The following is a 26481-nucleotide window of genomic DNA, read 5'->3' on the forward strand; positions in this document are numbered from 1 at the left end:
GGGGGCACACGCAGACCCCACTCTTGAACTCTCCTCTTAGGAGTGGGGAAAGCAGATGAAGGAACCCCTGGTCCCTAATCCCCCTGTTTGTCCCCACAATCAGCTGGGCAAACAGCAACTGGGGGGCTGCTAGCAGATTGATTCCACCGCCACAGCACCTAAAAGCCCTTTAATTCGGCGATTAGTGGCTGTTTGCTCAGGGTTTGTGTGCCCGGGTGCTCCCCCCATAATGCAGTTACGGAGACCTCATCTCCGTGCCCCCGTTTGCCTGAGTTGTCCTTTTCCCTGCACATCAGAACCTTCTGTGCGCTGCGGATGGCATCGGGATGGAGAAACTGAGGCACGGAGCTGCACGGTGGCCCAGCCGGTAATGACAAGCGACAAGGCATTTGTATGGGCAAATGAGCGGCCCCGTGCCTGTGAGGGGATGTAAATCCCATCCAGCCCTGCTATTAGCATAGCCCCCGGGAGCCCCCGCTGCCGCCTGGAAATGCGCTGCGTTGAATATTTATACAGAGCGGTGTGACACAGCAAAGGGCAGCGTGGGGGGGAGGAGGGGGTGCGGGGTGAGGGGTGACAGCCAGCAGTGAGGCTGGGGGTCTCCAAAGCACCTCCTGAGAGGGGCAAAGCAGGGTGTCCTGACGGGTAACAGTGGGGTGCTGTAGGAAAGAGGCAGGAAGCCTTAGGGACGTGCACTGAGGTGCTGTGGGGATGGTAAAGGTGTGATGAAAGGCTGGGGAGATGATATGGGGTGCTTTAGGGCACATATGGGAAGCCTTTAAGGGGTGACGTGGGATGCTTCAGAGAGCAACATTAGGGTTGATGTGAGATGTTTTAGGGGAGAATACTGGCTTGCTGTGGGGGATGCTAATGGTATGTTTAGGGTGTATTGCCTTGAAGCTTTAGGGGATGATGTGGGATGCTTTAGGGAAGCACAGGGAGATGGTTTAGGGGATAATATGGGATGCTTTAGGAGAGATGCCACAGGATGGTGTAGGAGATGACCTAGGATGCTTCAGAAGAGCATAGGGGAATGTTATGAAGTGTTTTAAGGGAGCATAAGGAGATGACATGGGATGCTTTGTGGGATAACACTCATACATGAGGGTTGATGTGGGATGCTTTAGGGGAGTGTGCTGGGATGCTGTGGGGGATGATAGTGGGATGCTTAGGGGATAATGCCTGGAAAGTTGTGGAGATGATGTGATGCTTTAGGGAAGTGGAGTGGGATGTTTTAAGGGGATAACATGGGGTGCATTAGGGATATTTTAGGGGATAACAATTACATACTGTAGAGTTGATGTGGGGAGTGTACTGGGATGTTTCAGATGGTGACACTGAGGTGTTTTAAGCGGCAATGCCAGGATGCTTTAGGGTATGATGTCAGAATGTTTTTGCAGAGTAAACTGGTGTGCTTTTGGTGGTGATGTTGGGATGTTTTAGGAGTGATGGGATGATGTCTCAGAGTGTGATGCCAGGAAGCTTTGTAAGCAATTGGGCTACCTTAGCTGAGCGCATTGGGACACTTAAGGGGAATGCGCTGGGATTCTTCAGGGGAAGGCACTGAGATGGAAATTATGCTGGATGCACTGAGGACTGATACTGGGATGCTTCAGGAGATAATACTGGGATGTTCTGGGAGATGGCACTGGGTTGTTTTAGAGCAGGATGGTCAGACGCTTTAAGGAATGGTACCAGGATGCTTGCAGTGAGCACGCTGGGATGCTTTGTGGGATGGCACTGGGATGCTCAATGGGAAGATGCCAGCATGCCTTAGAGGAACGGTGTCAGGCTGTCCTCTGTGCGCCTGGCAGGTGCAGGAGGTGGTGGGCGTCCCAGCCCGCCTCATTACCGCTGCCTTTGGGAAGCCGGAGCCCATGTGTTCTCGAGATGAGCAGTTGGGGTATATTAACATCCCATTTCCAGCTCTTTAATACAGAGTTAGCCCAGCTCATTCATCAGCCCGGCCTCCCTTCAGGCCGGGGGCTGCAGGCAGGGCTCAGCAGCTGGGGCACGGCGAGCAGCGGGGCCACGCGTCCCCGAAGCCGGGTAACAGGTAGTGGCTCATGTGCGAAGCGCTGCTTTGGGGCTGGCGCATCATTGGGAAGGGCGCTATCAAAGCTGTGCTTAATTGGGTGGAAGGGTTGTTTGCATGACCACTAATGGGGGATCAGAGGGCCGGGGACCGATCGCTGACGGCCATACAAAGGCAACCAATTACTTGCTTGTCTGCATTATGTATTAACCCATCTGGGGCTGGGATATTGGCTTTGAAAGAGAGACAAAGGCAGAGGCGTGGCAGTCCGCCCGCTCCCCGTCCGCCCGCCTGGGCCCTTTGTGCAGGGGGCAGCTGGGTGCTCCTCGCCACCACCCCTGGGGACGCAGCCCCGAAGGACGTCCCCAATGGCCCGGCGCTGCCCGGCTCTGCGTCCTCCTGAATATTGCATCGGCACCGCAGGCATCCCGCGCCTTTCATCTCCTTTCATCAGCCTCTGCTCTTTGGCGCACGCCGAGAAAGCCCACGCCAGCTTCCGCTTTAATTGGCATCGGCCTCTGTCGCTGTTAATAAGTTTATACTTCTTTTCATTTACAAAGGGAGGTTAATTATGAACAGGTCACTACATTGCAGCAAGCACAAGTCAGGGGATATCTAACGGCTCGCTTGGCTTTTGGTTCATTTTTCATCACCGTGATTGGGTTTGAAGGCAGGCTGCCCTGATCCGCGCGTCCCCAGGGCTGCACACACAGCGCTTCTGAGGATGGGCACCACTCGTGGCATGTGTGACCATCTGCACCAGCACAGGACAGAGGCACTCCCGGGAGCCCCACACAGACTCTTCCCCATGTTCAGTAGACCAACTGCCCGGTTTTGCTGTCATCAGTGTCATCTGGGCACTGCTGACAGCAGTGCCACGCGGTGAGGACGCCTTCGCAGTGGCATTTCAAACCCTGCATCCATACTTAATTAAATGAACCTCAATTAATCCCCACCGCTGCATGCCACCAGCAGTGGTGGTTGACTTGGTGTGACACAAGCACCAGTGCCAGGCTCAGTTCGCATCTCACTGCCGCTCAGCAGGGGGTGGCACAGGGCTGAGCTTTTTGGTATTTTCCTGCTTCTCCTTATTTAACAGAGCTTCCAATGCAATGGGAACGATGATAAGATGGAGGCCTCCGAGTAAGCAATCTTTGACCCAGTGGGGAGAGGGAGCTGATGCCAATTAACACACACTGAGACAAACTCTGGGGCTGCCAGGTGCCACTTACACATCCCTTTAACATGGAGGATGCTCCAATTTCACCTGTCCCCGTATATCTGGGAGGAAAGCAGAGAGCTGAGGGTGGACGCAACTTGCTGCAGGAATGTCTTTTGACAGGGAGAGGAGGGGGTGAGCCTGGGGTCGGTGTCTCATTTGCAAATGGTCAAATAACTCTAATGGGGATGCGGGGTTGCATTGCAATCAGCTGCTCTGGAGGAATAATGAATTTTTCAATATGTAATTAACCGTTAACCTCATTTGCATCCCTCCCCTCCGCCCTGGGATACCCTGCATTATGGAGAGGTGCTCTAATTGCGTTCTGATGAGCTCTGTGGCTCTGCAGGGAAAAGGGACAGTGCTGGGGACACTTTTGGGCTTGGGGACACCCAGCGCTGGGGATGTGCAGCTGTGCCACTTGGGGCACCCAGCCCTGGGTACGCACTTTGGGAACACAGCAGCAGGAGCTGTGATGGGTGCAGCCCTTTGGGGACGCAGCAGCAGTGGGGGCATCCCTTTAGGGAACCAGCTCTGGGACACACTGGCAGGGATTGCAGGGGGGCATCTTCCTGGGGACACAGCTCTGGGGACACACAGCAAGGCTGGCAGTGAGAGCTCCCCTGTGGGGACATGCTAGTAAGGTTTCAGTGGGTACATCCCTTAGGGAATGTGCTGGCAAGTGAGCTGGCAATGGCTGAACACCTCTGGGAATATGTCGCAGGGTTGGTAGCAGGCAAACCCCTTTTGGGATGCAGTGACGGGGGATGCATCCCTCTGGGGACGTGTCACAGCAACTGGCAATGGGTGCACCTCTTCAGGGATGCAGTGACAGTGAGTGTGTCACAGGGGTGACAGCGTGTGCATCCCTTTGAGGACACGCCAGCAGTGAGTGCATCCTTTTTGGGGACACAGTGACAACGGGTGCACCTCGCTGGGGATATATCACAGGGGTGGCAGTGGGTGCATCCCTTCTGGGGACATGATGACGACGGGTGCATTGCTTCGAGGATGCAGTGACAGGGATGGACTGCGGGGGATGTGCCGCATGACTGGCAGTGGGTGCGCCCTTTTGGGGACACGTCGTGGGGTTGGTAGGAGGTATGCCCACCTCTGTGGGGACAAGCTGACAGCGGGTGCACCCCAATGGGGACACGCAGGAGACCCCCGGCCCCACTCCCACAGCCGCTCACAAAGAACCCACAGCTCTGCACTCCCCCCCCCGGCCCGGGGGCGGTTAATATATTCCAGCGCCTGCAGCTCATGAAATGTGTAACGTCGCAGCCGCGGTAATCCCAGTAATTAGAATGGGATAATTACGGCTCTGATTGCTCCCGGGCCGCTCCCCGCCAGATGTGCTGTGGCCCCCCTCGCCTCGCCCGGTGCCACGTACGGGTTTGTTTAACCAACACGGCGCTAATTAACGCATTTTGCTGCACGGGGGGGAGGGATGGGATGAGCGGTACCCACCCTTAGGGACCCCCAGCGGTCCCCGACAGCGGCTCGAGGGGGTCCCCGCTCCCCTTCGTTACTGCCCCGCTCTCATCAATCACAGCCCGTGGTGCCCCTCTGCTCAAAGCCCGTTTAATTGGGATCGTGGTGGGGGGCAGCTGTGGCACATACGGGGCAGCCTTTGTGCTATGCTCTGTCCTAATACTGAGGGTTCTTATACTGGTCCTTCTATTGGAGAATGCTTGGTCCTTCTATTGAGGGTCCTTATACTGGCCCTTATACTGGGGGCTGCTCAGTCTCAATGTCTGGGGGGTGCTCAGCTCTGTTGTTTGGAGGTGCTCAATCCAGTATTGAGAGATGATCAGTCCTGATCTTATGGGGGTGCTCAGTGTTGATGTTTGAGGGTGCTCAGTCCTGATGCTCAGCCCCAGATTTTGGGGGGTGTTCAGTCCCAGCGGTTGGGGACGTGCTCAGTTGGGATTTTGGGGAATTCTCAGTCCTGATGTTTGGGAGATGCTCAGCTCTGAGTTTTGGGGCAGCTCGGACTCGATGCTGAGTGGAGGCTCAGCCCTAGAGTTTGGGGGATGTTCAATCACGATGTTTAGGGGATGCTCAGCCCTGATTCTAGTGGGACATTCAGCTCACGCGCAGAAGGGCTGTCTCCCTTTTCTAAGGGTGATTCTAGGGGGCGTTGGTCCCACCCGTATGGGGAGACCCTACCCGGTGCCCCATGCTGACCACGCCCCCTCAGGCCACACCCACCGCAAGCACCGCCCCCTTCAGATAGCAGCTATTTAACCACGCCCATGAAACATAACCACGCCCACCACCGAGAAAAGCCCCGCCTCCATCAGCCACGACCACGCCCCCAACGGCCACTGCCCACGCCTCCCGTTGACCACGCCCAACTCTGACCACGCCCCCACTCCTCCCGCGCCCCATCCCTCTCTTCTCGCCACTACCGGAAGTCCCACCCGAGGCGATCCGCGCGTCACTTCCGCCTGCTCGGTCCGGCAGCTCCAATATGGCGGCGTCCTGCGGCTCCTCGCAGCTCCCCGCCGCCGAGCCGCCCCTCAAGATCCCCAAGATGGAGGTGCTGTCGCCAGGCTCGCCGGGCGCGCTGAGCGACGGCAACCCCAGCCTCTCCGACCCGTCCACCCCCAGCGGCGCCTCCCCGCTGGGCCCGGGGCCGGCAGCCGGCGGGGCCGGGCTGGGGGGCGGCGGGGCGGCGGGGGGCCGCGGCGGAGCCTCGCCCTCCGTCTCGTTCTCCCCGGGCGGAGCCGCCGCCGCGGCCGCGGCCGCAGCGTGCCGGGGGATGTCCTGGACCCCGGCGGAGACCAACGCGCTGATCGCCGTGTGGGGCAACGAGCGGCTGGTGGAGGCCCGCTACCAGCAGCTGGAGGGCGCCGGCACCGTGTTCGGCAGCAAGGCCCCCGGGCCCGCCATGTACGAGCGCGTCTCCCGAGCCCTGGCCGAGCTGGGCTACGAGCGCACCCCCTCGCAGTGTCGGGAGCGCATCAAGGTACCCCCGGCCCCGCGCGTGGAGGGCCCGGGGGTGGGGGGTCCGCTCCTCGAGCTGGGGATGGGCCCACGGCCTCCTTCGGCTGTAGGCCTGGTGCTGGGTCCCTTGGCTCGGGCAGCACCTGTGGGTCTTCATGTGCAGGCAGTGTCCTATGGCACCATGGCCTTGGGGGGATTTTGACCCAGCCCCTGATGCCCTCCAGCATCATTGCAGCTGTGTAGTGGGAAGGGAGCTCCCTCTGTTTTGTGATGGAGCGTTGAGCCTGGCGTCCCATTGATCCTGAGGTTCTTCACGGCTGTGGAGTTGCCTCATGGCCATGATGTTTCCCCTGGGTTGTCTACTTTAATCATTGGGCTGTGTTAAACAGTGCAGCCAGCCAGCTTCTCTGGCACTGGGTTTTAAAAAGTTGGCTCTCCACTTGTGACATTCCTTGGGGAGAAGGGAAAGCCTGGGCTCAGGCAGGGAGCAACAATCCATGTGCCCCCCTCAAACAAAAGGAGCTGTGGACTAGGACTGGTGGGATGTGAGTTACCTGTGATATGTAGGAGGTGCTGCAGTCTTCAGGCTGTAAATGTGAATGAAGGGCTGAGGTCCCTCAAGGCTTTGTTTCCCCTTTCGTGACCCATTTGGTTTCCAGTGCAGTTGCTTAAAATGTTGATCAATTAAAAAGGAACATTTTGTTAGTTCTTGATGTCGCTGGGGTTGTTGGCTTCTCTTTGCCTTGTTGTATTCATCATGTAGTGCTGTGCTGGCCTATGCAACCTGGGGTTGTCCGTGTGCAAACACCCAGCTCTTTGATTTGCAAAATGCATGAACTTAGGAACTGGGCAGTTCTGCAGTATTGATAGAGACTGATGGCAGTGTGTCTGGTGGGCAGTTGTGTGTGTTACTGAGCATCCTGAGAGATGCTCTGGAGCAAATGAGCAGGAGATTTGCCCTGCAGTGTCTGATAATTAGGTTAGCATTTGTCTTTGGAAAAATGGTTAAAGTGAAGCAAAACTCTTTCCTATGAACATTTTGCTTTCTGAATGTATATTCTTATGTCATCTCTTTGACTCCTTGTATCTCTCTGTCTCTCTCTTTTATTTTCCTGAATGCATCAGAACATTTTGGAGGGAAATGTTGCTTTTAAGCAGACACGTCATGCACTGCAAAAATTCTCCAAGTCTTTTGTTTCTGAGCAACATGCAGCTTCAATCAGTCCTTCCACGAAACTGGGACACTTGGAGTTTTGCTAGTGGTGAAAAAGCTCCAAGGGCAGTTTTCCTTGTCTATGGAGTTCTGATGGTTTCTGGTTGTTGGGGGAGTTCCTGCTGCTGTTGTTAAGGGCTGCTGCCTTGGCTCTGGCTGCAACTGTGCAAGGAATTGCCTCAGAGTGCAGAGCAGTTTGTAAGGAGAGTGTTTGTCCCAGACCTGGCTGGGCAGTGTGTTGGGAGGGCTCTGGTTGGGGTGGGAAAGTGCCTGCTGGAATGTCCCTGTTTCCCAGCAACTCATGATGCTATTACCAGAGGTACTTCTTCCCCTGTCTTTTGGGAAGTGCTTTGGCGGCAGTCTTTTGTCAGTGAAATTTTTACATTGCAAAGATACCATAAATCATGTTTTCATAGGTATGTTTCAAATAGTTTAGAGGGAATGAAGCACTGTGAGGCTTATGCCTACTGCACTGCAATAGCTTCAAGAGCACCTCCTGAAAGGTCTCTTAGACATTTCCCTACAGATGTTTCTAGCCGATGTGCAATTCATCTGCATGGACTCTTCTTAAGTGAAGTCCACAGAGAGCACTGGTTCAAAGGTTTGATGTGATGAAGGTGGCGTGGTTCCCACTGTTGTCCTGTCCTACGATGCTAATTCATGGTCTGTCTGCCTTGACTCCTTGCTGCAGGTTGGTAGCATCCCATGCTCTTCCAGACAGAACTTCCACTTTGCCCCGCACCTGGCACGGAGGTCGTGCTGCTGTCCAAGGTCCTGCATATCTGGAGCCCTCCTGGTGTGGGGGTCTTTATTGCTGTGCTCTTGAGAGATGCAGACATATCAGCATGGCAGAACTTTTCCCAATCCTTTGGGTTTTTAAAGAAAAATGCGCACTCACTGAAAAGTTCCATTTTTGGTAAAGCCGAAGGTTTAGTTTGTTACAGGAATTATTAAAATAGTTGCATTAGAATTGGCAGAGTTGTCTACTTGGCTCTTTCTTGTTCAGCTGGGGGTGAAAATCACTTCTGAATGCTAAGAAGTTGATGTTTGACTTCCATCTTAAGATGGAGCAGGAAGGCTTGGGCTTGCTGTTGGAACAAGGGCATTTCACAGACACTTCATAGTCTTATGCTATCTGTTGTCAGAGCTAAAAGCAGAGCTGAGGCAATGGTGATGGATGAGTGCTTTGCTTCACCATTCCACTTGCCTGCTGTAGCCATAATGTCCCCCATTTCCATGATTTTATAGGATAGTTTGACTTAACGTCCCTCAAGGGACAGTGCTGTAAGGATTTGCTGATTGATTATAAATGTAAATCATGCTTAAAATGTGTCAGATGCAACTTAGTTTATAAATGCATTGTAGGTAAGAACTCTGTATTGCCTTTCTTCAGGACACCCGAATTTTCTGCACTCTCCCAATTCTCAAGGAGTGTTAGAAATGAGATGGAAAGGAAAAAGTCAGCTCTGCGGAACAAAGTTTTCCAGTTCTCCAGTTGTATTACATATATGCATTCTCTCCTAATTCAAACAGGATGTAAAGCAAGGTCCCAGTTCACATTTTGTCTGTCTCCGAACATCTGCATGTGCTTTTCTGCACATAAGTGGTGCTGGCCTGCAGTCTGCAAATGAGACCACTGCTTGAGTCTACCACTCCAGAGTGCCTGTTTCAAATTTGGGGATTCACATGTAATAATTCCAACGAGTACTCCTAGCTTAGTCCTGCATGAGAGCCTGGCTTCATGGCTTTGATGCCTGTGGACCAGCTAGCTCAGGACTGGGAGCTGCAGGAGTATTTAAATGTTTTGATTTCTGCCTGTTGGGTCCCCAGGAGCCATCCTGTGCCTTAGAGTTCCCTCATCCTGGCATACCAAGCTGTGTCCTGAATCACTGCTGGCTTAGTAATGTGCTCTGACCGTTCCTACAACTGTGATCTCACAGCTCTTGTTAAAGAATTGTTTACTGAAGCACATGTGCTTTTCCTCCAGCCCTGCTCTTCTTTGCTAAGTGTGTTCATAATCCAAGATTGGAGAATTAGCCTGGCTCAGCAGTTTGCGTATCCCCAAACTGATTCCCTCTGTGCGGCACTGTGGAGCATTCAGCTATTTGTTTTGACCTCAGAACTATTATTTAAGGCAGAGGATGAGATATTTTGCAAAACCCTTTCTAGATTTGTATGCAGACACTTCTATTTTGTGCCCTTCACCAGGCATATCATTGCTTCAGAGCGGGAGGTGAGCTGCTAACGAGTGGCAGAGACACAATCACAGAAAAATGAGCTATCGCCTCATGCTGTGACGTTCCATACAAAGGCCAAAAAAAGCTGATGCATCCAGTATGTAGGCTTTGTTATTGCTTCAGATCAGGCAGTGAGCTTGGACATCACTGTTTCATGCTCTTCCAATCTCTGAACGTGTCATTCACAAGCTCTGCTGCTGGTGGCCAGCCCGTTGCCCTCATGCTTGGTTTTCTGCACACAGCGACCTGCTGCTCACCTGGGCAGGAGGTGGAAGGTGTCTGCTGGGTTGTGATTGTGCACAGAATGTGTGATTTACTTTGCAAAGAAGAAAAAGCACCTTGAAGACAGCAGTAATGTGCTTTCACACGGGGAGCGCAGGCACAAAGGGGAGAAGTGAGTGCTGCTAACATGAAACAGGGTGGAATGAGGAATTATGCTTGGATGTCAGCTGTTCGTGTTCTCTTGCTTTAAGCTGTATGTAAGGTGATGATGACAGGGTTTACTTTCAATGTGGCTGTGTTTTTTTGCTGCTTTATGATGTAAACAATCTATTTTTAAATCTTTGTAGTGCGAAGTCATTTTGAAAGAAGGAAGCGCTGCACTGGCTGTCTCTGATGGGACTCCTGCAGTAATGCAGTGTGACCTTCTGTGTGCTCCAGGAGATTGAATTTCACCCAGAATTTCATCACTGGGTTCCATAACCTTAAGCAGAGTGGCTCTCTTTTCAAAGGATTTCCAAGGATGGAGTTATCAGTCTCTTTACCAGCAGCTTATCCAACTGCTTATCACCTTCAGAACAGCTTTGCCTTCCATTTTTTAATGTATTTTCCCTTGTCTTCTGTTACTCAGGCCGAGCTCCTTGTCCCCGTGGCTCCACCCTCTGCGATGTGCACAGGCAGTGTTCAAGTTACCTCTTGATCTTTCTTCGCCTTAAGTAGGTTCAGATGCCTCTAGTTTTCCAGGCTGGGTCACTTTGCAGTTCCTGTCCTGAATCCTCTCCAAGAACTCACTCCTCGCTGGAGAACCTCACAGGCCCCAGTAGGTGGGAGCAACTTTCTGTTGACATTCGTAAACTGGACAATATAAATCTGTTCTTTGTCACTGAAGAGTTTATTTGTTTTGCTGCTTCTTGGACATACCATAAGACTGCAGTGGAGGAGCATCTCTGGAGGATGTGAGCATCACATGAAATGAATGCTCTCACACAGCAGCTGTGTCCACTCCCTGTGTGGGCCACTTGCTGGAGTGCTGTTCAGGGAGGCAGGTTAGCACTACAGGCCAGAATTGCCCATTTTCTGGAGAGCAGCTCTGCCAGCAGCACTTAGGTGGAGGCTCTGGCATGCAGGTGTGCCCTGAGATTTCCCACCCAGAGAAACAAAAGTTAGCTGTCTGCTTCTACTGCAAGAGTCAGGGCTAAAAGCAGCTCACGTATGGAATGTCTTTGAGTAGGCAGCGAGTCACAGTTGTGAATGTTAAATCTTAGTTTGGGAGCACATTATCTGTGCCTGTCAGGAGGGGAACCACTTAGGACCCAGGTCTTAAAATCCTCCCAGTTTCTAATACTTGCCCTTAGGCTGTACACACAAGTGGGCTGCAATTGTGGACTTCTCATTGGCAGTTATACTCCAGAAACTGCATTGACGTCAGAAGAGAGTCCCAGTGGCAATGATGCAGTTGCTAGATAGTTGATTTTGGATTTTGTTTATTTTAGAAGTAACTGAATGCACCTGAAATGTTCAACAGAGTGAAGCTGGTGTGAAAGCACAGAGCTTCAAGTGCCTGTGTGGGTGCAGATTCACTTCCACCACTGTTCCAGATTCTGCTACATCCTGCTAAATCTGTCAATCTGGAGGCTAAGGAGACGATGCTTTCTGGACTGCTGTGGGTCCCACAAGTTATCAACCTTTGTTTTGGCCATTGTTTCTGGTGAAAACTGGAGTTAAGACAGCCTTTGGTATTTCTCTTACAGCTTTTCCTATTGGTCTAGATTTAGATGTTGCTTTCTATTGATAACGATTTCTCTATGCAGCTAAATCACAAAGGCTGAGGTTGGACTTGCCTGGCATGGACCTTTCTTTGGAGACCACAGCCTCAGGACGGGCGTTTGCATGCTTCTAGGATCGTGTGTAAAGCTCCCAGCTTTCAGAACTATGTGAGTAGTTACCCATGGGGTGCCACCCGTGTTGATGCTTTCTGCCTCCCATCTGGAGCTTATTCTGGAGCAGAGCATTTTCCCTACCACCTGCAGGAGGGTTTGTGCTCCTCTTAGTCTGTGGCCCTGCTCTGCCCGCTCATTTGAGACCTAGAACCAACGGGGTAGGCCTGTGTGGTCTCTTTGGCTTGCCAAATAGCTGGTATCTAACCTATCAAGTACTTCTTGGATTTCTTTGGCCCAGACTGCTGTACTTAGGGCTATCTTTGGACGTCAGACTTCATGGGTGGCATGGAGATGCTTGTCCAATTCACAGTGTTTGCGTGAAAACTCAAGTTTAATTTTAAGGATTGAGTGTGTTTCTAAAGGCAGGGCAATCTACTGAAGCATGGCTTTCATTGCTTTGGAGTAAGTAGTGAATAGTTTTGGAATAGTAGTGACAGTAGTTTTAGGTAGTATAGGGAAGAACACCTTTACTGACCAAAATGGCATGTGGGACTATTATTGGGTGTCATAGCCCTTAAGAGAGCTCTGCTGTTAGTTCTTAATGGAAGGAATGGAGGCCCTTAGTACTGGTTGAGTATCAGTGAAATTCTGCCAGGTCCCAGATGTGCTTTGCAGGTGGAATTCATCCTCTGTCAGACTGCAGCAAAGCCTCCGTCTAGTCCCTGGTGCAAACCTGGGGAAAAGCAATCTCCTAGCCCACAGCTTATCTTCTGTCTCTTTGTTTCTGGCAAAGTCCTGCAGTATCCCAGGTTAATGTGCTCAATTATATCCTGCTGATACAATAGGGCTTTTGTCTTGGAACCTGTGGGATCTCTGCACCCAAACTCTCCTGTCTTAGTAAGTAAAAGTGGGCAGCTTGATGTCTGCTGCATTGGTTCAGAGAGCTAACAGGAGCCATGTATCCTTGGTGTAGGGGTGTAGAAATACCTTTATAGTCATCTAGGCTGCCCTCTGCCATAGGGTTTAATGCCTCCGTGAATAATACTTGTCCAGGCTTAGTTTGTTTAGATGTATTTAACTGCAGTTTAGAAACTGGCAGTGGTGAAAAATCCACTGCATTTTTTTTGTTAGATTCTGGCTCTTACTAACTAACCTGCCTTAAAAACATGTGGCTTACGGTACTGACTGAGCATCCCTTGTCTGTGTCTTACAGCATGACTTTGCTTCTTCAGGTCATCATCCAAAGGGATACCTGGTTCCTATCTCAGTTTGGTGACTGACTTCTCTATTTCCCTGACCACCTTGTCTTCCCTTGGGGCATTTACATCACTTTCACTGTTTCATTCTGGAGTCCTTTGGACTAGAGCCAAAACTTTCAGGAAAGTTTTGGCATGGGAGCACATCAGGATGCAATTGAGGCTTCATTCTTTGGTGTAAAAAATGATTTAATTTGGCTGCTGGCGTATATCTGAGTGCTGTGATCTGGCAGATGTGTGGCCACCTGCAGAGCTGGAGCCCCTTCAGACAGGTCTGCAGCAGGTTTTGCAGGGCACGACTGCAAAGTGTTAAGGATGGATTTGCGTGAGGCTGCTCATGTTCTGTAGAGCAGTGGTAGACTTGGTTTCTCGAGCACAATGTCATCAGCTGCCTTTCTGCTGTGTGGTATGGCTCTCTTTAGAGTTCAAGCTGTGCTTTCTTCTCTTTTATTCTAGGAACTGATGCTTCAGTTCAGAAGTACAGAAATAGGGCTTCTTGTGGTGATATTCTTATTTAGGCCTGATGTTCTCCTGCTTTTTTTCACATCTTTTAACCTAAAAGTTCTTGAGCTAGTGTGTAGAGCAGAGGAATCAAGCGCCTGTAGTCAGTTCTGTTTCCTTGTGCTCCAGCCAGCCAGTGTGGGAATGCAGGTTTCAAGAGCTTTCATGGCTCCAGTCATCCCTACATGCTGTACAACCACTCCAAACTTCACAAGCTGTTTCTTTTGTCCTGCTGTGGTTTCATCTTTTGTTACTCGTGAGTGTCCTGGCATGATGGCCTTTGGATACTGCTTTCCTCACTTCAGCATATAAACCTGAGGACTCCTCTCTTCCATTAAGTGCGTCTTCAGAGTTGAATGGTGCAGAAAGTTACCCTGTGTCGCTGGGACCTGGTCTAGGCCAGCAGTTATCATTTGATAAGATATCATGGAAAGGTAAATATGACACTAAATATGGACAGGCATGTAGATCACAGAACTGCTGGGTGGAGTCTGTGACATCTAGCTGGGTAAGAGCACACAGAGTCATTGAGGCTGGAAAAGACCTTTAAAACCACAGAGTCTGACCTCAGCCCACCCCCACCAATGGCCACTGACCATCTCCCTCAGTGCCATATCCCCATGGTTCTGGAGCACCCCTAGGGATGGTGACAGCACCGCTTTCCTGGGCAGCTTGTGCCTGTGAATCACTGCTCTTTTGGAGAATAAATTTTTCCTAATATCCAACCTGTGGCACACCTGACCATTTCAAACCATCTCAATGCTCCCAAAGGTGTTCTTGTTGAAGTTTCGCCAACTAAACTTATCTGTACCCCCAGTCACAGGGAATGAATTTGTCTGCAGTGAGTAGCGACACTTTTCATGGATGGGTTCTTGATTCTGGATTCCATAGCTGGTTGTTTTCTACCCCAGTTGCAGCAGAGGTATTGGAAATGTAAAAATTTGCTGGTGTTCGTCCAAGGAGGATCTGCCTGTTTATCCTGACAGATAGCAAAGACAGAATCAGAAGAGGCTGGTGCTGTGCCTCAGGCTGCTGCCCAGTTGAGAATCCCCAATTGCTTTCCCAGAGCAGCTGCTAGAAAGTGGTGCTTATTGCTGCCTGTGTGCTCACTGGGCTTTTGTTGTGTGTTGGTTTTTTATTTTTGAAACAGCAGAGTAAAAGTGACTTGCTGCTTAGCAGCCTTGCTGCTGCTCCTGGTGCTCTGAATATCATGAGGAAATGGGTTAGGAATGTGTTCCTCTCCTGCTGATGGTGTTAAAAAACGTTTGTGGGGAACATTAGATACACTGGAGCTTTCTGGAGATGTAAAGTTCCTTTTGGGAAAAAAACAAACATTTTATGCAATGATGTGTACTTGCTTGTTGCTTAAGAGCTGTAGTCCTTCTTCAGAAAATGAGATGACCAAGCTAACTATTCCCAGATTAATGCCTCTTTTGAGCTCTGGAGGTGGCTTTGATTGCCATTCAGTCTAGCATCTGAACAATCTGATGAATGTAATGTGATAAAATGTGTTCTACAAATCCATCAGTCTGCAAATTGCTGAGATTTGCAAGATAAAGTTGGAGCGCGATGTTATCTTTTAAAAGTAGAGTGGTGGTTGAATTAAAAACATGTTGGGAGAGGCACGTAAAGGTCCTTCCCCACCCAAATATCTGTCTTGATCTGGATTAGGGGGGAATTGTACAAGTCTATGAGATTTTTGCCTTACTGTCAGGCAGTGGGTGTTACGTGTAGCTTGGCCAGTAGTACAGGATGGTAGAGATCACCAAAACCAGATTGGGTTTTTGTATTTGTCTTTTTTGGAGGTTTCAACCTTAGTACTCAAAGCTGTCGTGGATTATTAGCCAGAGACATCTGAGTTATGTTTCTTTCTTAATGATTGATATCAAAGTCTGGGAATTTGGAGCATTATTGATTTGACCTCTTTTAAATTTCAGCAGCTTCACAAGAGACAGAGTGAGTTAGTAAGGAATGCAAAATGTGTAAGTAATATATATTTTATTAGCTGAATAGCTTAGGCATACATTTTGTACCTTGTGTCTTCTTACCAGAGTAAGGAAGGTTGGACTTTCTGTGCTTTTGGGGACTTCTTTCTTTCTTCCTTTCCGTCTCCTCCCTGCTTTACCTTCTTCAAGCTGTGGGCACAACACCAGCTCTGCTTTCCCCTTCCTGTAGTAGGTGTGCATTTTCTTGGCTGATTGGTATCTCTGACTGGGGATCTATTGTTTATTTTTCCTGTGTTACTTGACAGATCTGGGGGGTTTTGAAGTGGGGAGGAGAATAAATTGCCCAAGTTAAATTGATGAACCTGTAGCTGCTGCACAACTTTGTTCTGTGTTGTAGATGTTAAAGCTAAAACCTGCATCAGGAGCATTAGGTACATACGATGCTTCCTGCCAGGTGTAGATTAACTTGACAGCCTTGCATTTAGCTCATGAGCGTGTGGCAAGTACTGATCAGCAGAAATAAAATTCTAAACTCTGCCTGGCAGTCATGTAACTGTCTGCTATTTGTGCACTGCTGAAGTGGCACCTCTGGGTGATTAATATGCAGTTTTCTGTCTTAGACCCTTCGTAGGTGTTACAGCCGTGTGAAGGAGCATGGAGTTGGGAAGAGGAAAAGCAGCTACACATTTGAACAGCTGGAGCAGGTGTTTGGCCAGGGAGGATGGGATTCCCAGCCCTGCCAGCCTGTCCTCATCAACAGCAGTGGCTTGTACCAGGAGCTGGAGTCTGATGGCAGCACCATGGAGGAGTACTCGCAGGAAGACTGGGGAAACCACAGTCAGGATCTTCATTGCTATCAGACTGGTGAGCAGGAATTAGGTAAGGAATCCTGTTAATCCTTCCCCGCTCTCTGTTCATACAGTCCCCACTTTCACGTTTGGGACATAATGTGCTCAAGTGCTGAACAACTGATGTCCATGGGGAGGAAAGGGGAATCATCATCAAAAGCAGACAGTAGTTCTTGGAGGCTGCTGGAGTATCAGGATCAGGAGAAAAGAAGTGTTATGTGGCTATAAACCTTGGCAAAGAAGGCAGTGCATTCCCTGGCTCTCTGTCCCTTCCATCCACTGCTCAGTTTTACTTCCCCTGGTGGTATCAGGGAGGTGCTTCCCTGTCAGCAGTGCCCGGCTTTCAGGTCCTTGGGTGCCAGCTATCACTCAGCCACTGTTTACTTCCAGGCTGCTCCCATTCGTACCAGTAGCTGTTTTCTCCCCCTTCCCATACATCCTAACTGCTGTGTTTGCTTTAAGCACACAGATATGCTTGTATCCAGATGTGTGGTGTTTGGAATGCTTTTCCTGCTTGAATTAGTAGTGTCAGCTTCAGTGCGTACAAATGAGTACATTAACTAATTTGGAGACTTGGTTGTTGCCTGTGGCTGTTTCACTTTGTCCAGCAGAGCCAGCTACCACGTTCTCAATCAGAAAAGCAAGGACACTCATCTGAGCTGTTGTTTCCAGCTGCAGTGAAGAAGTGGGTTTCTTCAAGCATGTTTGTGTCTTGAGCCACTGATGTTGTGATATGTGAGGCATGGAGGAAAAGGAATTATTTTCATGGAGGAAATAGAGGTTGATCAAATCCAGCAGTTAGAACACAAACTGGGGAAAAGATGTTGATGTGGTTTTCCTTGTGATCTGTAGGCTGAAATGGGAACAGGAAGGAGATGCAGTCACCTGTCTGGATGCATCTTTGTTCAGGGGACTGGAGATTGTGAATGCTTTAAAGGAGTCTTAAATTGCAGTTTGATATTAAAGCAGCCAACTTGCAAATTAACCACATTCTGGTTCTCTTAGACTTCTTCCCCTGGGAGCTTAGAAGTCAGAAATATGTGGGAGAGAAATGGTGGGGAGACGATGATGTTTCAAAACGTATGTAAATGACAGCTAATTCCATCTAGTCGTTCTGGTGACTCAAACTGTGGTCTCCTGGTTTGTCACCGTCTTCCTTCAGTTGAATTACAGAGAAATTTGTGTGTACCTGGGCTGACAGTATTCTTAATGTTGAGAGAAGTTAAGAGAGAAGCGTTTAGCACATGAAATCTAAATGGAATACAGATGCATTTGTTCTGGTGCTTGCTCTTCAAATGTGCTATTGAAAGCAGAACAGTCTTTTCTCTAGTTTTCTTTTTTCCCCTCAATGTAGTTAGTAATTAAATTGACTTGTGATTTAATTGCAGGAATTATGCTCTTGTCCGTGAAAGGTTTTGCACTTGCAGAGGCAGATTCAGATCTTGTAACTGACCACATCATTTCCTAAGGAAAAAAACAAAACTGCAGTTAATGTAGGAGCTGGAGCTGCCTTGTGCATGTGGCAGGACTTGGTGGGCTTAGGAAGTAAGATGGATTTTTAACTTCAGCCTCGAAAAAATAAAGTAAATAATATCCCTGCTGCCTTTTATTTTAAAAGATAACTGTGTTGGAATCTTACCTTTCAGATGAAATGCCTACCACAAAAAGAACATTAAAGATAAAACAGGAATCTTCAGAAGACGCTCAGTAAGTAATTTATGAATGTTTTACCCTGGAATGTATTTCCCTGGGGATGTTGTGCAGGAGGGAGGATGTTTGAAACTTCTGATTATAATTATAAGTACATTGTGCAAGACTATTCATACACTTGAATCTGCTTTATGCATTATTCTAGTTACCTCAGAACATTCAAAAAGCTTCACAACTTTGTCCGTTCTTGGCTTCATCATACAGCAAACAAAACGACTCACCAGATGAATGCAAGGACTTAACATGCGGATCAGATCCACATCAGGAACTGCTAGGGATGTGTGTGGGCAGGCTGCGGTTATCACGGGATGAGTCCAGGCTCTTGGAGCTGTCTGAAATCTGTTTTTTCCATCTGCCTGAAGTTGCCTGAATTTTTCCCATTTGGATACAAGGAAAAAAAATAAGGTTTTTTGTTTTTTTTTTTAGAGCAATCATTATGTTGTAATGTATATTTCTCACTAAACCAATGGCAGGACAGTGACCTGCATACCCAGGTGGTGCTGACCAGGTATCTTAAATGGATCAGAAGGAGAACATAAGTGGAGGAAAGAGAGTGAGAAGTGAGACTACCTCAGTAGTAGTACGTGTTGTTGACTTGGCTTGTATGAGTAATGCTTGCATAAAAAGTTCACGCATTTCCCCTCCTTGGTGGAAAGCATGCCAAAGTTTGTGATTTCTTTTATTTTTATAACTTTCCAGAGCTGACTTGTAACCTTTTGGATTGGTTTAATCTGACAAATACCGGAGCATTTAAAATGTTTTAAGCATGTGAATCTCCGTTGCCTCGCCAACAATAACACAGAGTATTTCAAAAAATGAAAGGAATCGTGCCATGTTTCTGCAGACCAGGGCTGCTTTCTTCCAGCCTCTTGGGTTTTAAACCCTGTAGGGTAAGTGTAGCTCCATCTGTAATGGAATGAGCTGTCTCAAATCGACTTGCAGGCCCTTCAGGGTGGGAACACGTGGGCATGGTGTCTTGCACCACTTCTGCCCATGGCTTACAGAGCTGGCTGAAGTCAGTGTGGTATTTCTTAGGCTGCAAAGTGAGTCTGCGTAGGACAATAGTTCATCAGTGCTGTACGCGTTTACATAGTGTCTCTGGTTAGCAACAGGGGATTTTTACTGAAAGTAAATGATTTTTAAGAATTCCAAATATGTACGTATCTATTTTTAATGAAAAGCCTCCATTGTAATGGCTTAGCTTTATCAGACTCCTCAGTGGATCTTCCAGGGTTAAGCTGTGCTTGATGGTGATTTTTCTCTTCATGTGAAGTGAATTCAGGATAGCATCTCAGGGATGGACGTGAAGAAAAACACTTGTTTTTCAGTATAAACATCATCACCTCTTTGAGCAGCTTGTTAGGGTGGTTCTGGGATAATTCTACCTTCAAGATGTGCCTTTGGGAGTTGCACAGAAAAGAATTCTGAATGTTCTGAGGTCGAAGCTCAGAAGAGCTCATGTTGTGTGAAGACTGCCTGAATTTTCTCTGCCAGTTTTTTGTTGTGTGGGTGCATGGCTGGAGCTCAGACTGCTCAGAGTTGGGGGGTTCTTTTCTGTCCCTGAAGCTCTCTCTAAAATGCATGGAGGTCTCTGAACTCCCGGGCATTTTGTGAAGCCTGCAGGTGATAAGGCAATCTCACATGCTCAGTGGAAGCACAAAGTGTCTTCCAACACAGAAATGTGCTGAAAATGCCTTTTTTTTTTTTTTCTCTGCTGTGAGGAACAAGGAACTTTTAAACTCTGAGATCTTTTAAAGCTGAAAAGAAACTTGAAAACTCTGCCTTTTTACTACATCAAGCAATGGAAAGCAAAGAATTAAATAAGCGTTCTCCCTGCCTTCTGCACTGTCAGGGCTTTTAGTAGGAGGTGTCAAAGGCAGCTTTTCAGGTTGGGTTTTTGGAAAGTGGAAGATCCCTGCATGCTGCTGTGGCAGGGTTTGCTTTGTCCAGTTCATTGCCTCAGCAGTTGTCTTGGACATCAGATAAGGAAATCAGTGTTGAGTTTGGAATGAGTACAAGCAGTCTGTAGAAGCCTTACTGATGCTGTAGATAAGCAGAGTATTTATTTATTATCTTTTTTAAAAAGAGTTTTGTTTAATTTTAAAATTCAGAGCAAATAAATAATACCAAACACGTTCATGTTTTTGGCCCGTGTTTTAAAATACAAGTAGCTTATTGCAAAGAAAGCAGACCTTCAGTTCATCTGCTTTCTTGTGCACGTGGAAGTCTGAAGCAGAAGCAGTCTCAGTGAAACCAGTGGAAGTGACGATGCATTCAGGAACAACATATTCAAATTCTCTGGCAAATCTTGTGTTGAGATGTTTAAAGTGGGGAATTTGCATTGTGGTGCTGCCTGACTATAAGTGCATGTGATCTTAAAATGCTGTCTTTGCTTCTCTCTGCTCTGGGAGCTCGGAAGGAATTGCTCTGCAATGCCATCACCTCCGGATTCCTGAGTGTGGTCCCGGGGCCGTGAAAACCAGCAGTGGTGCAGGAGGAGCTGCTCCAGCAGGAGCCCTCTGTGTTCCCAATGGGGGGAATTGCAGGAGCGGAGCAGAGCAACTTGTAGAAGAATGTGGGAGCATGGCTTTGTGAAAAACACAAGAATTATTTTCCTAACAGGAGGGAAGAATGTGGGAGAGTGACACCAGGACCTGGCTGTGCACCACTCAGTGCCTGGCATCTCTGAGCACGTTGCACAGCCTGTTGGCACTGACAGCTCTGCCCCTCTTTACTTTAGATAGAAAACAAGCAGTCTGCGTAGTCTTTGAGGTGCATAAGGATCTCCTCTGTTTCCTGGGTTGTCTTATTCTCAGAGGTGTGGGAGGAAAGAGCTGGTAGGTGAGCTGCATCCTTGCCCTCTGCTCTGTCAGCTGGACTCTCCCATACTGGCCGTGCTGGTGCATTCCCCTTGGTCCTCCCTTCAAGTAAATGTTTTGAGAAGTGAAAGCTGCCTCAGACTCTGTTCTACCATTTTAAATTTCAGAGGACTGTGTTTTTTTCACTGCAGGCTTTTTGAAGATGAAATAGAAATGCTCGGGGAGTTAAATCCTTCACTGAAACCAGCTGTTTTGGTTTCTTTGAAGTCTGCTTTTGTTTGGAAACTGTGCCTTAGAACAAATTTGCAGCAAGTCTCGAGTCTTTCCTTGTTTGAGTTGCAAAAGCTTCTGAGGAGAAGGCAATGCAATGATCCGTCTGAGCCAGGTGCTAGGGGTCGAGGGCTGACAATATGGTAAAATGCAGCTCTAGGGCACCTTCTACAGTTGAAAAATGAGATAGCCCTGTGGCATGTAGGGCTGAGCCTGGGAAAGTGAAGCTCAGCAGCAGGACTATTGCTTGGGGAGCTGGCAGAAGCGATTGCTGAGCCACTGCCCAGCATCTGTGAAAGGTCATGGAGAACAGGAGAGGTGCCTGGAGGAAAGCCAGTGGCACTCCAGTCTTCGAAAAGGGCAAGGAGGAGGAGATAGGAAACTCCCAGGGAAAGTGATGGAGAGGGTTATTCTAGATGTCACCTCCAAGCAACTGGAAGAAAAAGTTATCAGGAGTAGTCAGCATGGATTCAGCAAGAGGAAATCATGCCTGACTAATCTGGAACCTTCTGCGATGTCGTGACTGACTGGGTAGATGTGGGGAGAGCAGTGGATGTTGTGTACCCCGACTTCAGCAAGACTTGTAGATAGCCAGAGTCTGCTTGGAGGCTGTAACCAGGGGTGTGCCCCGGGGCAGTGCTGGGCTTGTTAACATCTTCATTGGTGGTCTGGATGAAGGGATAGAGTGCTCCTCAGCAAGTCTGCTGGTGATACTAAGCTGGGAGGATCAGCTGGCACCAGAAGGCCACGTTGCCATTCAGCAGGACCTGGACAGACTGGGGAGCTGGGCAGAGAGGACCACTATGAGGTTTAGGAAAAGCACGTGCAGAGCCCTGCACCTGGGGAGAAATAACTGCACGTGTCGGTAGCGGTGAGGGGATGCCCTGCTGGAATGGAGCTCTGCAGAGGAGGACCTGAGTGTCCCAGTGTCCGTGGGTCAGCGGTGTGTCCTGCTGTGCTGGGGTTCTCCTCCTCTCTGCTCTGCCCTGGGGAGGCCACACGTGGAGCACTGGGACAAGTTCTGGGTTCCCCAGCTCAAGAAAGAGAGAGAACTGCTTTTTTTAACATCTTTTTTCCCTACTGCTTCCTCTGTGCTTGAAGTGGTAGATCCCCTCCATGGGAAGCCTGTGTCTTCTCTGATACATGAGCACTGCTGGGGATTCTCTAGTGGAATTATTCTTGTTCAGCAGGAGTGGTTTGAGTGACTAATTTTTTTTTCTCATCAGAGCTTCTGCTGTGTTTTGTGCTGATCTGAGCTTAGCAATAGTATTTATGGTGTAATTAATAAAGGTGTTGTTTTTTCTGTTGTTGTTCTTAGCTCTGCTCCTCTACTGTTGAATGAAAATCTACCCACACTGCATTCTGGCACGTCTGGGTTTGGATGGGACCGTTTCCTTAAATTGCATTCAGCTTCCTGTCTTGAACGCAATGAATGCTGGTGAAACACAGGCTGCTATTGCACAGTCCTGTGCTCAGCCAGCTGCTTCCCACATCACCTTATCCCTTTTGTCTCCTGTGGACAAACTTAGCCTTCCAAAGGTCTAAACTGCAAGTTTGAGATGAGTCTTGCTGTGAGGAGAGTGATTTCAGCCTGAGCTGCTCAGACCCGACGTATGGGGCTTCATTTGGATGTGCAGCACCTCCAAGAAGCAGTTTTCTGGGATGAGAGGCCATGTAATCGAACCCCTCCTGCACTGTTGTAAGGCTCTGTAGAACCCAAACCTTTTTTCTTTGAACTGTTACATCAGTATAATGCAAAATGGTGCTGCACTGCACAGCTGCCCAGGGAGGTGGTGGGGTGACCATCCCTGGGGGTGTTCCAGAACCGTGGGGATGTGGCACTGAGGGACGTGGGCAGTGGGCATGGAGGGCTGAGTTGGGCTTGGGGAGGCTAGGGGGTCTTTTTCAGCCTTAGTGATTCTGGGACCCTATGATTTTGTGATTCTGTGAACAGTGGAAGAAGGAACCTGCTTCTGTTCCCCGTGGGGCAGAGAAGCAACTGAATGTCAGCCCCGTTCCTACCCCCCGCAGTCTGTGGGGTGCTGTCTGCTTTGCTCCATAACACATTGATACTTCTGACCTTACTGTCTCAGCAGCCTGTGCCATAGCTGTCAGGAGCTGTTTGTGGAAGGATGATTTTAGGGAGGGTTGAGTGGAGCAGCTTCCAAATCACAGTTCTTGGACTGAGAGAGGTTTCTCAGTTACCAACGGAGCTGCATTGTCTTCCTTTGGATTGGATTATAGGACAATAACTCCTGGAATCAGTAGTACTCTCCACTAATTGTGCCCTAAGTGTCTCATTCATCCTGAAGGAAGCTGTTCCAGCTTGCTTCAGATGTATGCAAAAGCTCCCACCTGATCGCTTAGCGAAGCGTGAATGCCTGCAGTGCTGCTTGCCTCCGTGCTGCTGTCTGTCGTTACTGGCAGCCAAAAGAGATCTTAGGAGGCACGGGAGCTTCTTTATTTGCCCTCCGGTGGACTGCACACGCAGCTTCTGGGTGCAATAGTCATATTCAAGTGAGCAGGGAGAGGATGGCTGTGTGCGGTTGGTTGGAAGCAAGAGCCCTGGGTCAGGGGAAGAGGGGGAAGGCTGAAAAAAAATCCATGCCACTTCTTGAATTATGGAAGCACGAAAAAAACCCCAAACAAATGAACAACATTCTGTGCTTTTTTCTGACTGTGCTTTGTAAAGCAAGGTGAAGGCAAATGCACTTGGACTCCTGCAAGGGAGCAGCAGGCTAAGCTGAAGGAACACGTGGCAAAGCGTTTCAGGGTGTGCACACATCTGTAAAGAATAAGTGAGTTGCTGAGTTCTCGTTAATTTAGCAGTACAGGAGAAACGTTTGCTTGTAAGCAGCGCAGGTACGAGCTGTGTGTGCGCAGTGTGATGCAGGGTGGTGGTGGCAGCTGAGACCTCGCTCAGAACTCAGAGCTCTGTCTGCAGGGCAGCTCTGGTTCTCCTCACCGGGTTCTCAGCTGCAGAGCTTTTTGCAATGAATGCCTTTTCCAGCAGAAGGTGCATCTTGGTGGAGAGATTTGATGAAGTTCTGTTTTGTTTATTGTTTTTGTTGTTAATGAGGTTAATTAAAATCAAAATGGAACCAGACACATCGGCGTAGTGTTACAACCTGGGAACCCCCTCAGCGGTGGGGGATGTGTGCAGCTGAATACCCCCTGCTTAAGGAGCAGCCTGGTGGGTGCGCAGCCTGGTGATGCTTCCCCGGCACGGTTCTGTTGTCCTCCCGGCGTTGGCACTCTGAGGTCGTGGAGGTGCCCGGGAAGCAGAGCTGAGGCCCGGCCCTCCAGTGCAGGCGGTGCTTTCCCGTGTTGCCTGGGATGGTCGTGCAGCTCCGAGCGGTTACTGACAGCTTTGCACTTCTGTTTGTTTTTCCAGGAAGCGCGACGTCATGCAGAACATTATGCAAATCCTGGAGTCCGTCCAGTTGAAGTGGGAGCTGTTTCAGAGCTGGACGGACTTCTCCAGGCTGCACCTCTCCAACAAACTGGCCATTTTTGGCATCGGCTACAACACGCGCTGGAAGGAGGACATTCGCTACCACTACGCGGAGATCAGCTCGCAGGTCCCGCTGGGCAAACGGCTCCGGGAGTATTTCAACTCGGAGAAGCCGGAGGGCAGAGTCATCATGACCAGAGTGCAGAAAATGAACTGGAAAAACGTGTACTACAAATTCCTGGAGATCACCATCAGCGAAGCGAGGTGCCTCGAGCTGCACATGGAGATTGACTGGATACCCATCGCTCACTCCAAGCCGACGGGAGGCAACGTCGTTCAGTATTTATTGCCGGGGGGCATCCCCAAGAGCCCGGGTCTGTACGCCATCGGGTACGAGGAGTGCCACGAGAAGCCCCGCTCGCCTCTGGCGGAGCCGCGGGGCGCCGATCCCAGCAATGAGACTCCGGGGGAGCTGGAGGTGCCGTCGCCGCAGGCCTCGCTGCGGGTGGAGATGGAGTCCGCCCGCATCATCTACTGTTACCTCGGCATCGCTGAGGTCAGGACTCTCCAGCAGTGCCTGTTTTTACATTTTCAGGCAAACACCAAAACCTTCAGCAAAGAGTGGGTTGGGATCAACGCGTTTTTATCTCAGAACTGCGTCGTAGAGCCCGGGGTCTCCCCGAAATCCATCTACATCAAATTTGTGGAAGTGGAGAGGGATTTTCTTTCCGCTGGCTCTTTGGTAGAGTGCCTGGAAAAAGCCATTGGATACCCCTTAAAATTCAACAACTGAATCTCGTCCTTCATAAGGATTGGGGCTTCTGCCCGTTTCCCATCTCACCGCCGGGCGCTGCTGGACCCTGCGCGGCCGGGCAGGCGGAGGCGCTGCTCAGCGGTGTTGATTGGGGCTGCAGGGCCGCGAGCAGCGCGGGGCGGCCGTGGGGCGGCACTGAGCCCTGCCCGGCACATCCCATACATTCCACGTCGGACGGAGCGGACGTTTCATACGCGAAGCTGTTTTTTCCACAGTGTCTCATTTTTACACATCCGTCTCTATGAGTGTTATGACAGATCCGAATAAATAAGCAATAGATAACGGCGAGTTAAATCTTGAATCACGTTAAAGGAGACTGTTTTTCAAAGCCACCCTTAGATACTATTGTATATAATTTAGAAGTTCACTTTTTTCGCCCATCCAGTGTTCTCCTCTCTCCAAACAGTGTTGCCTGCAAAGACTTTTGTTTCTGTGATGTATTCCACTCTCCTAGCAGTGTTGCCATATCCGCTTTTATTTTATTTTATTTTATTTTATTTTTAACATTAAAATAATTCCCGGGCTTTTCTTATTTATTTTTATCGGTTTATTTTTTCAGTTCTAGTTAGCCTCTTTGTGAGAATAACCTGGCAGCTGGGGAACATTCTGTCAAACCATGCTTATGGGTACAATCAAAGCTGTGAGATGGGGTGGGGGGGAGGCGGGCTGGGGGCACGTGGGCCGGGAGGAAGCATTTAAAGCCTTTCAGAAGTGTTACTATATGTGCCCCATCACCTGGCTGGCTGGCGCCGGCGTTTCGGTTTCCTGGAGCTCATTGGTCAGTGACGTTGTGACATACAATGAATGTGTCGGTCCTAATAAAATCGAGCAAACGCGCACGGGCTCCTGGAGGCGTCTTTCTCCTCTCCGTCCGTGGGGATGGAGCCTTCCTGGGGTCGGCCCTCAGCACCCAGCTGTGCCTGCTGGGCCTCCGTTCCCTCACCTGGGACCCTTCGCTGCTCAGCAGTGCGGAGGGACGGCCGACGCTGCTGTGCTTTTATCCCTGCAGGGCTCACCCAGAGCCGGCGGCGCTGCAGGGACAGGGGCTCCTCCTGGTCCCCCTCCCCGGCTCTGCAGGTGATGTTGGTGTGCTGGGGGGGTGCCGGGC

At 49.6% G+C, this 26481-nt stretch overlaps 1 protein-coding gene across 9 annotated transcripts; it reads left to right on the plus strand.

Annotated features, from left to right (window-relative positions):
• The first annotated feature begins 5700 nt into the window (after positions 1-5700).
• MSANTD2 (Myb/SANT DNA binding domain containing 2) lies at positions 5701-26210 on the plus strand. Of its 9 annotated transcripts, none has more exons than XR_001469968.4 (5): positions 5701-6228; positions 10507-10699; positions 11687-11809; positions 15450-15494; positions 16079-16212. XR_001469968.4 is itself a non-coding variant. In XM_015298049.4 (5 exons), the coding sequence occupies exons 1-5, from the start codon at positions 5731-5733 to the stop codon at positions 25350-25352; spliced, it is 1716 nt and encodes a 571-aa protein (XP_015153535.2). In that variant the 5' UTR covers positions 5701-5730; the 3' UTR covers positions 25353-26210. The 9 variants fall into 9 exon arrangements, 6 of the variants coding, with proteins under 6 accessions (XP_015153535.2, XP_015153536.2, XP_015153543.1 ...); XR_001469969.4 differs by having other exon boundaries at positions 10507-10695; XM_015298049.4 differs by lacking the exons at positions 10507-10699; positions 11687-11809 and adding exons at positions 17953-18013; positions 24500-26210 and having other exon boundaries at positions 16079-16337.
• The last annotated feature ends 271 nt before the right edge of the window (positions 26211-26481 follow it).

This window comes from Gallus gallus, chromosome 24 (assembly GCF_016699485.2).
Source record: "Gallus gallus isolate bGalGal1 chromosome 24, bGalGal1.mat.broiler.GRCg7b, whole genome shotgun sequence".
NCBI classification, from domain to species: domain Eukaryota; kingdom Metazoa; phylum Chordata; class Aves; order Galliformes; family Phasianidae; genus Gallus; species Gallus gallus.